The sequence below is a fragment of the Ctenocephalides felis genome, unplaced genomic scaffold (genome assembly GCF_003426905.1).
Source record: "Ctenocephalides felis isolate EL2017-DRISC unplaced genomic scaffold, ASM342690v1 CF-g0.4_SCAFFOLD_03573, whole genome shotgun sequence".
NCBI lineage: Eukaryota > Metazoa > Arthropoda > Insecta > Siphonaptera > Pulicidae > Ctenocephalides > Ctenocephalides felis.
In genome coordinates, this window is record NW_020539727.1 from 4779534 (window position 1) to 4794000 (window position 14467).

The window sequence follows — 14467 nt, forward strand, 5'->3', positions numbered from 1 at the left end:
AACATTTAAAAACGAAGGCAAGGGCTCGCCCCAATCTTGCTAATTCAAAATAATCATGATCCCCAAATGGTATCATTTAATTAATTTTTCAAAATCGGTTTTGGTCAAATCGTGGACCAATTATTTTGCACTTTTCTTGTGATAACATTTTTGAAATCAGTTCAGCCGTTTTTGAAAGAACAAATCGAGTTAGTTTCGAGAAAGACGAAAAGCAAAAATCGGTTCCATATACACACTACTTTTTAAAGGTCTCATATGATTCAAAAAGATTGAAATGTCGAGAAAACAAAAATAAAACTAAAGGTGTATGGCATCGTGCCTTAAGGCAAATTGCTGAAACTTACCTACCAAAAATTAATTTTTTTTTAAAATATTTTTTTTAAAAACTCGCAAAAATTTGATTTTTGAGAAAATTTTAAACTTTTGAGAAAACTGAATTTCTGGAAAAAAGTGTTTTTAATTTTGAAATTTTTTGAAAATTTTCAACTTTTTTTCAAAGCACAAGATTGATACACTTTATTAAAATCTCCATAAAATATATGATAATTTGATATGCATATGTTTAATGATCATTTTTGCCCGCCAAATGATTTTTAAAATTTTTTCTACTAGATCAACGAAACCGCCAGGCCTACCTTCCCAAAATTTAATCAGTTCTTCATTCGTCAATACAAGTAAAATGTTTTTTGAGTTATTAGAATCGAACGCTCCGTTCTCTTAAAAACTGAGTTACCGTTTTTGGTACTTTTTGCCTCGTATCTTCAAAACGGCTAGACCTGCCTTTGCCAAAACCTAATCAGCACGTTTCCTCATCAATACGAATCGAATGTTTTTTGAATTATTCAAATCAGATGATCGGTGTTCCTGAAATCGTCGACGAAAATTGGTATCGCACACACACACATACAACGATTTTTTCTAAGGTATGCCAAATAACTCAGAATTCTTGGAAACGCAAAGATATATGAAAAATTTCATTTTTGATTTTCTTGCGATTACTATAACTTACCCTACAGAAAGTTAATTAGCAAATCGGATTTTCTTGCAAAAATACGAACTTTTTTTTCGGGAAGTGAATAAACCCATATGTTTTTATCTTTAAACCCTAAATTTTTAACTTTCATTATTATATATTTATTAAATTATATAATTATTAAAATCCTAAAAAAATCGCTACTATTCATTTGACTAAATAAGTCAAATTTTATAATAACTTTATAACTATTGAAAATAACTTTTCTAGTTAAAAAATATAAAAAATATAGAGGTACACTTTTTACACTCGGCGATGCTGTTGCATCTTTGTCTGATTTAAAAATGAAACTTCTTATATTTTAATATTGAAGAAAGAGAAAATTACAAAAATATTATTTCTAATTATGTTAAAATTACCGGACTTTTGTGCTCAGAACTGCGAGAGCAGGCGCGTTGCTGTTCCTTGGAGACTCTATGGCGCGCCCAAATGTGCAGGAGAAGTGCAATACTACATGGGACGCATACTGTTACCTAATGGAAAGAAATATATGTAAATATTTAGAAATATTTGTAAATACGTTGTCCTGTACCCTTGTCTACAATTTTTTAATATAATATACTAGTATTTACCGTTTACCTAAAAATAATAACTATATTAAACGATGCAAAGAAATTATATATTGAAAAAAAATATATATTGAAATTTAATATCCAAATCTTGTGTTGGCGCCCCCTAAGGCGTGCGCTCGTATTTTTCGCATGCATCGCATTAAAGGTAGGACCGGCCCTGATTAATACTTAATTTCATATTTTAAGTGAATTAATTTGTCATATCCTGTTCATATGTGTATCATTCAATCTGCCATACATATACTGTATTTTATATTATTTCAATCTCTGGCTGCTTTTTGGCAATAATAATGTTGACATTTTATTTTTGTCATTCATAATCATAAATTTATTATACGTATTCTAATATTGTCATAATTAAATTAAAATTAAAATCATTGTTATAAGTAAATTGATATTTTTGGCAGATGGTAATTTTCAATGCAAACAATGACATGTCGTTTTTTACAATTTTTTCCTTTATAATCACATACATCTTACAAAATTTCCTTAACAAACTTCAGAAAGATTTATCAAAATCCGAATAATCGTTCAGAAGGAGTATACATTGTGTGCTTGTAATTTAATATGAACTTTATATAATAGCAATAAAGCTCAAATTGTTTCTACGTTTTAGTTAGAAAACGTTTCCATGAGAAAAAGAAAAGGGCTGACCTTAGGGTTTCCCGGCGATTATTCGATTTTTTCTCGCCGTAAGAACCATCCTTGGATATCAACGAACATTTAAAAAAAATTGGCCAAATTGGTCCTGGCGTTGTTGAGTTATGCGCTTACCAACACATTTTGCCATTCATTTTTATATATAAGATAGATATATAAATTGAAAGGTTTTCTCAGATGGTGAAATATTATAAAAAAGTTGTTTTTTGGGCGTTCATCCATTAATTGAAACTATTTTATTGAAGTAAAATATTTTATTATCAAACGTTTCGGGTCCTGATTTGACCCATCCTCAGTGCATACAAATAATTTGAAGAAAAAACAAAAAACACGGAAATATAATGCACCAATTACTATACAATTTACAAAGCACGAATTTTAAAAAACTATAAAATCAATAATAAATAAAAAATAAAATAAATGGAAAGGTTTTAAAAACAAACTCTTCTAATCGAGACATGTTATATGTTTCTACATATAATTAATTATCAATTAACTTACCAATAAAGCTATAGGCCCCGCCCGCGTTTCATCCGTATCATCCAACTGTCTTCCCAGTTTCCTAAATCTCCTGGCACAATAATCTAAGCCAGGAAATCCATCGTTCATGGTTTCTCTAGTGAGAGATTTGCCTTTTATTATAATAAGGTCTTCAGCTTCCTGATTCTTCATGATTTGAGGCACCGAGCACACCATGACGCAAACTAGCCAAACCAGGGCTATCGAGCAGGCACACCTTGCCGGTGTCAGGAAGACTTTGTTGGATGGTCGATCAGGATAAACACGGGATAGGTTTTCTCCTGCTATGAGCTAAATATAAATAAGTGAGTTAAATTAGTATGAATATTAGTATTTAATCAATTTTAATTTGGAAATAATTTTGCCAAAGATGGATATCAAATAAAAACATATTTGATTATTTAAATTTCTAACGTTTAATCCAATGCGAAATTATGTTGCCTGTTACCAAAATATCACTAATGCATAATGATTGGATAATTTTTAAACCAGAACATCTGGTGTGACATTGTAAAGTATTATTACATAACGATCAGGAAAAGTTTGTTAATCCCGTAAACAGGGACGATCCTGCCCAGGTTCGACGGCTATATAATTAGGTTATAAAATATGTCAATAAAATGTATTCCGTCGGGCCTGAAATTCAAATGAATATTCAGTCTAGCATAAACAGGCAAAGAATAAGGAGGTGTTTTGTAAAATAGTATATAGAATAAATTTAATGTGAATCTAAGAGAAGTTTCATTTTCTAGCACAATCATCGTGGGGATTTCGCATTTCTTCGATTAATAAAAATTACAGTCCACTATCGAAGCATCAACGACGACGTCATGTAAATCGCTCCAATGATTCAGCCAAAAAAGTGTAAATTTAATGAAAAAAGAACTTTTTACTACTATACTGTTGTTAGAATTTGTGTTATAGAAAGTAGAAGCATTGGAGAACTAGTGGTGCATGGCATCGTGCCTTAACTGAATTAAGCTTTCTTGCACCAAAAATTTAAATTTTTAAAAAAGATTCAATTTTCTCCTAAAACTCTAAAAAAAAAAACGATTTTTGAGATTTTTAAATCTTTTGAAAATAAATGACCTTTTTGAAAAATCTGATTTTTTTACTTTGAAATATTTTGGAAATTTTGAACTTTTTTTTCAAAACAATCGCGATACGTTAGCTGCGTAGAAACAAAATATCGAAGCGCGTGGGCGCCGCGTCGCAGTATAACGGATAAACGTTGGTACGGAACCTATAGAAAAGTGAAAAAAAATGTTATTATTATTGAAATATCTATTAAATATGTGATAATTTGATATGATATCAATTCTTCATTTCGTCAATACAAATAAAATCATACAAATTGAAATCATATAAATCGGACGCTCAGTTTTCTCAAACAATCAATTACCATTTTTGGCACTTTTTGCCTGGCATCTTCAAAACGGCTAGACCTGCCTTCGCCAAAAACTAATCAGCACGTCTCCTTATCAATACAAATCGAATGGTTTTTAATTATTCAAATTGGTTGACTTGTGTTCCCGAAATCATGGACGAAAATTTGTATCCGCACATATAACACACACATATATACTCACAAACATACACGAATACATGTACACATGGATACACACACACTTGCATGCATTTTTTCTAAGGTATGCCAAAATGTTCAGAAACGTTTGAAACGTAAAAATATATAAAAATTTTCAATTTCGATTTTTTGCGATTACTATAACATACCCTACGAGAAGTTAAAAAAGTGATTTTAATGTTCTATAGTTTTCATTTCAGGATAAAGTTATTACAACTTTTAATATTAGGTTGGGGTCAAAGAAATCCATTATTTTTTCTGTATCGACAGATTTTTCGTAAAGTATAGAATCAAACAATTTCAGATTTATGCTCGTTAGAAAAGTGACATTTCGCACTAAAGAAATTCATTTGCTATATTTTGTTGGGTGCATGCAGTGATTTATAGGGTGTTGTAAATGGAAGTAAACTAAAAGAAAATTTGGTACTTTTCACAGTTTTTCTTTGACAAAGGCAAAAATGCAATCCAGGCGACTAAAATTGTGAATGGTTTTTATGGTTACGATACTGTAACAGCCAATTATGTGCAATTTTGGTTTTGCAAATTTCATTCAGGAATTTTTGAGTATAAAGATGCACCTTGCACAGGTAGGCCGGTCGTCGAAATTGCCGATTAAATCGGAGTAATGATCGAAGTTGACCTTAAACTAATAAACCAAAATTTTAAACCAAAAATAATCGATTTCTTCATCCCTAACTTAATATTAACCAAAAATTGTTCCTAATGATTTAACTATTTTGTAAGAGAATGAGTTGTAACCGTAATTGGGCTATTAAAAAAAATAAAACTTTTTATACTAATTATATATCTTTGGTATAGATGCAGTATATACTTAAGTAAATAAATAAGGCTATTTAATTTTTTAATAGTTTTTGAACTTCTTAGATCAATTTTTTAATTTTTGATGAAGGCAGCATGAATGCCGATTTTGGAATGATAAATAGAGTTTATGACTTAAAACTAGAGTTTATAATATAAACTCTAGTTTCAAGTAAAAATACAAACTATACCTTCAGACTATTAAAATTTATATATTAAAGTGTCTTTTATCGCCTTATTTTTTCTGTCCTACTTGAGTACTCATTGTAATTTATTATTCAGGATGACGATAATCATTCGAACTTATAAACCCTAATATGATTATAAAGAAGACTATATAAATTATTAAACAAGAAATTTTCCATTTGTCGCGTAATGTATGTTTTCAATTCAGTTCTCATGTTCAAGAATTTAAACTTAAGTTCGAACAATCGAAACAGAATATTTTATTATCTTTATTTGATGTAATATTAGACGCTTTATATAAGTATAATGAAATAAATTTTTGTTCTCCACATTACACAATAGCATATAGAAAATATTTTCTTAATTCTTAACTTCATTTGCAATTTGATAAGTCAGTGTTCATAAATGACAAGTTCATATATCTTTAATTTTGATTAATGGATATTTATAAATTATCAAGTATAAATGAAAAAGGAGTAATCATATTTTATTTGTCACTAGTTCATTTTTAAATATAAAAAACAATATGGCAAAATTTAAAATTTATATAGTGATATTTAATTGTAATGATACGATTTCACGGGCCTCCAAATAAAAAAATGCTGTTAGACAGAATTAAAAACTAAGATTTGTAAGACTACAAATAATTCGAAACAACTTTACATATTTGCACTATGATAGTCTTTACTTACTTGAACTAGTTATAAACCGCGCCTTTATAAAACAAAAATAATATAATCAAGTAATGATTGTCTCTAACTATTTTCCAACATTATCTTATAGGGTAAAAAGATACAACACTCCAACAATATTTGAAATTTGAGGAAAAATAATGTATAATAAGCATCACTTTAATTCTTACCACATTTACCCTGACAAAGGTGTAAATAATGAAAAATAGTAAACAAAAATGTAAATTAATTATTAAATAAATAGTTACTCAACCGATAAATCTTTCTGACAAAATACCAAATCAAGGTTATATACAGTGCTATCTCTGTAAAAATGTACCCATGAAATTTATTTTATTAAGGGAGTTTTACTGAACATAACCAGATAGTTGTTTGTTTGATATGTGTTATTTGTTGTGACGTAACTGGTTTGGTTTTCACAATATAATTGTTCAAAGTCAAATTGGCCGTATGTGCTCCACCCTACCCTATATTTATAGATAATAATATTTTGGTTCAAAGCAATAGGTGAACTTATGTACGTTACCTTACTTTAGAATCTGAATTCAGTAGTATTACAATATCATTTTATATCATAAGCAATTTATTTATTTTTTTAAATTGTGTTTGCCGAGTATCAATTTTATACTTACGGCCATGGTAAATGCGGTGACCAAAAAACTTGTAGAAGCCAGAAACCACTGAAATCTGCATAATGCTATGGAATCGTCTGCTCCTGCCAGGAGGACCACTGCCGATGATGGCACTAGAAGACCGCTGATTAGAAGATCCGACAGGGCTGCATTCACCACAAATGCATTGCCTGAAATAGGAAATAAAATAATGTGATTTTGGTATATTTTAAACAGTTATTCTAATGCAAATGAAATATTTTCTAAACAGTATGAAAACGCGACTCAAAGTGAAAAATAGACAATTCAAATTGGAAGCATTAAGCAACACGATTTATTTTCTCGATTTCATTTTCAAATTAGTTGGTATTGGTATTTAGCCTTAAGGCAAGTTACATGAACTTGCCGATATGTGTAAATAATCGTCTTAATCAATAATAAACAAATTAATTTATGAGTGATTAGAAGTATTCCGAGAGGATTTATTACACATAATTGAAAACGAACGAACACGTTAACTCGGAATATTTTCTAAGAGCAAAATTTCACAAATCAATAATTTTTATAATTGAATCAGTTTCCGTACAATTTTAATGGTTTAGTATGTTCATCAAGACCAACTACTCTATTGTTATACCAAGTAAATCGTCTAATTTTAATTTTAATAAACGTCAAAAAAAACTACTCATTTTCTCAAACTTTGATGTCTTGAACTTTGAATTTTTAAAGCCAAACGAGTTGTCGCAGGACGGTAATATTTTAGTATGATCTAGAAGACTATGGTATATACCGTCAAAAAAAAATCATAAAAATCGTCGATTTTTTTTTAAACTTTATTACGAGAAAACGGCCCGGCCGATCTTTACCAAAAACTAATCAGCATGATTCCCAACCAATATCTATCGAACGGTTTTTGAATTTTCAAAATCGATTCAGAATTGCGGGCTAAAACGTGGACGAAAATTTTTTCACATTTCTGCGATTTACAACGAAACGGCCCGGCCGATCATCGCCTATGGCTAGAAACGCTAGTCCTCATCGAGATACATCGAATGGCTTTTAAATTTTTAAAATCGGTCCAGCCGTTTTGGAGAAAACGTCGATTTACGGCAACTAAATCTGTCTGCAAACTAAGTCTGTTCACACACACGCATTTGGTCTCATTCGATTCAGAATGGCTTGAAACGTCGAGGAAACAAAAAATTAGCAAATCGGATTTTTTTATGAAAACATAAACTTGTCCTCCGGGAAGTTGACAATAGCCATAACACAGGTCCTTTAAACAAAATAGATAAAAATAATTAATATTGTTTTTCTTATTCATATATTTTTCAGAAACAAATACTTCCAATTTAAATGGCCCACCCTGTACATGATTTAACTTGTATTTGAGTCTGATGTATTAAAAGCAAATCTTAACACCATATCGCAACCAGAAAACTTTACTGTAACTAGTTGAAAGTGGCATTTAGCCTTAAGACAAATTGAATGAACTTCCCGAAATGTGTAAGAATTGAAATAATCAATCGAAATTGAAAACAACTGTTTATTTTAAAAATAAATTTATCGCTTTCAATTAAATCTAAACAATTCGGTTTCGAATAGAATTTTCTTAGACACAATTTAATTACTTGTAATTATATTAATTATATTACAAGTAATATCAATTATATTACATATTACAAAAGCAGATTTTGACACAAATTTTGACAATGATATTTTCTAGAACTTTGATGAATTTTCAACATTGAACTATTTGTCTATTTTAGTATGTTTTATAGTACCATGATATCTATTGCCAAAAAAAGTTTATAAAAATCGACAAAAATTTTTTTTTCAACAGTTAATTTCAAGGAAATGGCTCGGTAGATTTTTACCTAAAAGTAATCAGTATCATTCGCAACAAATATCTTTCGAAGTGTTTTTGATTATTTACAATCGATTTCTGCTATTTATAAAAAAACGGCTCAGCCGAACGTCGCACAAAACTGAGAAAAGATAATCCACATCCAAATACATCAATTTGTTTTAACAATTTTAAAATCGGTTTAGGCGTTGTTGAGCAAACGTCGATGAAAGTTGTAATTTTGACAAACGGCAAAAAAACGATACTAATTTTTGTAAACTTTGACGAATTTCTAAAATTAAGCGACTTGTCGTAGAGCCATAATAATTTAGTATGATCTAGAACAGGGCTTCTTAAACTTTTTTATATAGCGACCCCCTTCAAGCTTAGGAAATTTTAAACGACCCCCTACTCCATATAATAAAATATATATTATCCGTAGATGTAGATGTAATATCGCACTATTTTACGATGTAAATAAAATAAGAATTAAAGAATATGTACCTATTCATATCACAGATATATAATTGGAAACGATGACAAAACATATATATATATATATATATATATATATATATATATGTTTAATTTGAGTTTAATATTCGGGCGTAAATCAATAAAAATAATATAAGTAATAAAAATAATATATAATATATACGATCTATATATATATATACGAGGTGGTGTTTCAAAAAGTACCCGGAATTTTTAAATTTCGCGGGTCTGGAGTGTCTGATTGTCAAAATTTTTTTTTTATTGTGTTGGTTACATGCCCCTAAAGTATGATGAAATTTTCAGCTATATTCACTGTTTACTTTGTCTGTGGTAGTCGCTAAGTTCGACGTGTTTTTCTGAGCTCGGCGATTTTTACAATGGAAGAATTGAAAAGTCAAAGAATTTGTATTAAATTTGCGTAAAAAATGAAATAAAGTGTAACAAAGTGTGTGAAATGTTACAAAAGCCTATGGTGAGTCTGCTATGAAAAAAAACAAGTGTTTACGAGTGGTATAAGCGTTTCCAAGATGGCCGCGAAGACGTTGAAGATGACGAACGCTCCGGTCGACCCAGCACGTCAACAAAAACGAAAAAACGATGAATGTGAAAGAAGTAGAAAAAATGGTTATGAATGATCGCCGAATCACAATTAGAGAAGTTGCTGATGAAGTTGGCATATCAGTTCATTAACAATTCATGGCTGTTGCACCACGATAACGCACCTGCTCACTCGTCGTTGCTTTCGTAATTTTTTGGCCAAAAACAATACCGTAGTCATGCCCCAAACCTCCATATTCACCAGATATGGCTCCGTGTGACTTTTTCCTATTCCCAAATTGAAGAGACCCATGAAAGGACGGCGGTTTTCCTCGATTGAAGAAAATCGCCGAGAGTGCTCAAGGACATATCAAAAAGTGAATATCAAGGGTGCTTCGAAATTGGAAAGAACGCTGGCATAAGTGTATATCTATCTGGGGGGGACTACTTGAAGGGGACCACATTAATGTAGACGAATAAATAAATATTTTTTGAAAAAAGAAAATTCCGGGTACTTTTTGAACAGACCTCGTATATTATCTATATATATATATATATATATATATATTCAATAGAGAAAATAAACTTTTGGAACAATTTCTTTATAAGAAAACATAAAAACTATTCTATATAATCAATAGAAAAATAAACTTTTGTACCATTTTTTTAAAGAAACATATTATTAACATCAAATAATATATTATAATTGACGGATGTGATTGTTTATTTTTACACAAATAATTAAATCTAGGCTTAATTTGAGTTAGTGCAGATCGTAATAAGTTTTCATTTCAATTTTCAATTTTATTAAAAATGAAAAGTATTTTGATTTTATGTAAGTTAATGTGGAAAAGGCTGAATCACATAAATATGTTGCACAAAATGGTAGTAACTTGTTTATTGCCATTTCCGATAGTAGGGGATATTCTGATTTGATTTCTATCTAAAATTCATGCACAGGCACTTGAAAAAATCTGAGGCCCAAGGTAGTATCACTTGTTATTTCGGCAAATTCTTCTCGTGCTTTTAAGTTTAAAAAATTAATTTCTTCCATCTCAATTGAAAATGGATTGCAAATTCATTGTTATGTATCGATATCATTGGGAAATGATTAACTATAATTTTTGTTATAGGAGTATCATTTTTTGAAATATTGTTATTATTTGTATACTCGTTAGTAAATGGAAACATTTCGAGCGATCCATCTTCGACTTTGTTTTTCTATATAACAATTATTTTAACAAAGGCCTCAAGTTTGTTTTTTAACATAAACATATTAACGCAGACTCCCTGCATTGATAAATTCAAATCATTGATTTTATCAAAAATATCGGCCAAATAGCATAGCTTGAAATGCCATAAATTATTGTGAAAATAATCTGCCTAATAATACTAATATTAAAATTTTGTTTATAATGATTGAAAAGAATCAGATTTTTGCGACCCCTCTCTAGTAGAGTCCCACTTTAAGAAGCCCTGATCTAGAAGACTATGGTATCTAAAAACTAAGACTATGGTAATAAAAATCATGAAAATCGGAGAAATTTTTTTTAACACTTTATTACAAGAAAACGTCTCGCCCAATCTTTACCAAAAACTTTCGAATGATTTTTGAATTTTCAAAATCGATTCAGAATTGCGTAGACATTGTTTTTCACTTTTCTACTATTTTTTTCATTCCTCTATTTATTATTTTGTCAATCAAGACCTTTTTCTGCTATTTACAAAGAAACGGGTTGACCTATCGTCGCGCTTATCGAGATACATCGAATGGCTTTTAAATTTTTGAAATCGTTCCGGCCGTTTTTGAGAAAACGTGGATTTACGGCAGAAAATCACACATACTTTATCCAAATTTGGTCTCATTCGATTCGAGAAAACATAAAATTAGCGAATCGGATTTTTTGATGAAAACATATACTTCGCCTTCGGGAAGTTAACGATGACAATAATTTTTGTTACTTAGAAATAAAACAAAAAAAAATGCTCATCCATTGCATGATATTTTACTTTATTTTGGACTTGCTGTTTTTATTTCCTTAGGTAAATAAAACTTGTATTACTTATGATATATAGGTAACAATATTGGTCTTGTTAATTAATTAATGAGATACTGCATATTGATAATAAATAAAACAATCTCTGTACAATATTGACAATATCACTCATAAATCTATCATTTCTCTGCTCAAGTATTCAGTTTTTCCATGTGCAATGCAACAGTACTGCGACCTACTTTGTAACGTATCAACCTATTTGACTGCTTTTGCATGACACGAATAGTTATTTAATCGCTTTTGTATAACTCCATTATATAGATGAAATTCAAAAATGGCTTTGCCATGACATTTGTGTACTGTATGAAATATTTGATTACTCTGGAGAATTATAAAATTATTAGCAACACCCGGTAATTGCAGAAAGCTTCCATAAAGTTTAATTTCCCTGAGGTTCGTTCCTGAAGGGAGTAGATCATTAATATAGTGTAGTAAGTATATATTTAAGTTTATTTCATAGGATCTGCCAAATAACTTTTGAAAAAAAACTTCTTTAGGCTCGACTTGGGTGTAAATCCGTACGAATGCAACGGAAGGGCGTTACGGCAGATAAGAGTCCATAAGATAAGAGTCGAGTGCCAATGATTCATCATTCGCTCTCGATGATATCATTTCTATACGGGTCGATTGTGATTAGTTGTCGTGTATGTGAATAGAGATCTGTCGTTGGATGGGTACCGGCATCGACGTTGATGCGTACCGATACCAACAAGGAAATCGGCATAGATAATTAAACATTTTAAAGTTACATCGTAGTACTAATCTTGATTTAATGAAAAATGCCTGAATCAAAAAAAATATTTGACACTGTTCCTTGAAAATAAATAAACCATTAAACATTTGTGCCGTGTACTAAACGTAAGTTTATTGATTAGAAATTATTTCTATATTATTCGTAGTTTCTATAAATCTTTGAAGTTATTAAAATAGAAAAATATTTTAGGCAAGACAGATATTACACACTATTCAAAGAATGAGATTATATCACAAGCCAAAAAGTACAACCAAAAGACAATTAATGTATGTTAATTTTAATTACATGAAGTTCTTGAATCACAATTACATGATGAGTGAAGTTGCAAAAACAATATTTGTTTAGGCGTTGTTTAACACAATCAACTGTGTAAACGAATATTATAGAAATTATTAATCAGCAATTACTTTATTTCTCTAATGAAGGTTCATTTCAAAATGCTAATTACAATGACAAACCGATCATGTCATATTTGAAGTTTGACTTTATTACATTATTATTTTTGAATATTATACATATTTTTAATGCTATTATAAATATATAATTCATAATTTATCATTATATAATAAAGTGTATAATGGTTGACGCTAATAATGTGTGCATCACAAGTGTTACCACATTACTAATAAACATTATTCAAAATTGTTATTTTTGCCTAAATACCATCTTGTACAGTAGCAAATAAGTTTTACTTCAATGGCGTGTGAACCTTATGACACTCTTTTTCTAAAATTCTTTATTGGTTTTTAATGATAAAACAGAAACTGATTCAAAGTGGCATAATTGCTTCGTTTTCTTTTATACTCATTAATAATCCACAAATATCTGTTATTCAAAATTTGAGATACACAAACTTGTGTTATCACAAATGAACATTGAATTATATTAAATTTCAGATAAAGTTTAGGCGAAATATATGCTATATGATATATGGTGATGTCGAGAATGCAAATTTGTTTTCACTATAGTCAGATAAAGAGGATAATATTACACCATCTATAGATAACACACTATACTGTTTCGATTGTTACAATTTTTGTTAGTTAATTCATGAACATGAGAACTCAATGGAAAATATATCTCAAAATCAACGCCAGTACAAGTGGAAATAATTTTTGTTTAATAATTCACATAATCTTTTTCTAAACAAAAAGTTTGTGAATTACATAAATTACATTACATAAATACGTGGTAAATATAATGAAATTTAACAGCTTTTTTAACGTGCTTTTTTATTGAAACTTAGCATGGCAATAGAGTTCATGATCTAAAATTCAAAACAAACATCCTAAATTATTATAGTTCAAAAGTGATTGAGTAATAAAAATACATCAAACTTTGGAATGATGGGTCGCGCTTAGGACATTATAACTAACACAATTAAAGATAATAGATATTTAAGGATTTTTTGAAAAAAAACTTTTTAGATAATTACATTTTTTTCTTAATTATTTTAATTTTTTTTGTCAAAGCAATTGCGCTGTGTAGCTCTTTAAGAGACCAAATATCGAAGTTTCAAAACCTATAAAAATGTAAATAAAATTTGTACTTATTATTAAAATCTCTATAAAATATCTGATTCTTTGATGTGCATATGTCTAATGTCATTTTGGACTTCCAATACAATTTTTCTTTTTATCTTTTCTTTGATTCTTCTAACCGCTGGACCAGTCTTTCCAAAAATTTTATAAGTTCGTCATGCCATCAAAGGATGTAAATGCTTTTGAAAAATTCAAATTGGACGGTCCGTTTCAACAAAACCTGAATTACCATTTTTGACATTTCTTTGCTCAGTATCTTCGAAACGGTTGGACCTGCCTTTATCAGAAACTAATCAGCACATTTTCCCGTCAATAGGAATCGAATATTTTTTTAATCATTCAAATCGGTTGTAACCGTACATACATACATACAAACATACACATACATACAAATACAAATACAAATACATCATTTTTTTCTGAGCTACGCCAAAACGTTCAGAACCTTTGAAACGTGAAGATATGCAAAAATATCCATTTTGGATTCTTTTGCGTTTACTATAATTTACCCAACGGAATGTTTAATATTTTTGAATAAAATATATTTCAAAGCTATTTGA

General features: G+C 29.6%; 1 protein-coding gene across 1 annotated transcript in view; it reads right to left on the minus strand.

Moving 5' to 3' along the window:
* LOC113389331 overlaps positions 1-14467 on the minus strand; it is a 50154-nt gene that overhangs the window by 13842 nt on the left and 21845 nt on the right. Inside the window, exons 2-4 of the mRNA XM_026626374.1 lie at positions 6699-6868; positions 2767-3075; positions 1393-1506 (exon numbers count right to left, since the gene is read on the minus strand). Of these exons, the coding sequence (XP_026482159.1) occupies positions 1393-1506; positions 2767-3075; positions 6699-6868 (593 nt within the window). The remainder of the gene's footprint in view (positions 1-1392; positions 1507-2766; positions 3076-6698; positions 6869-14467) is intronic.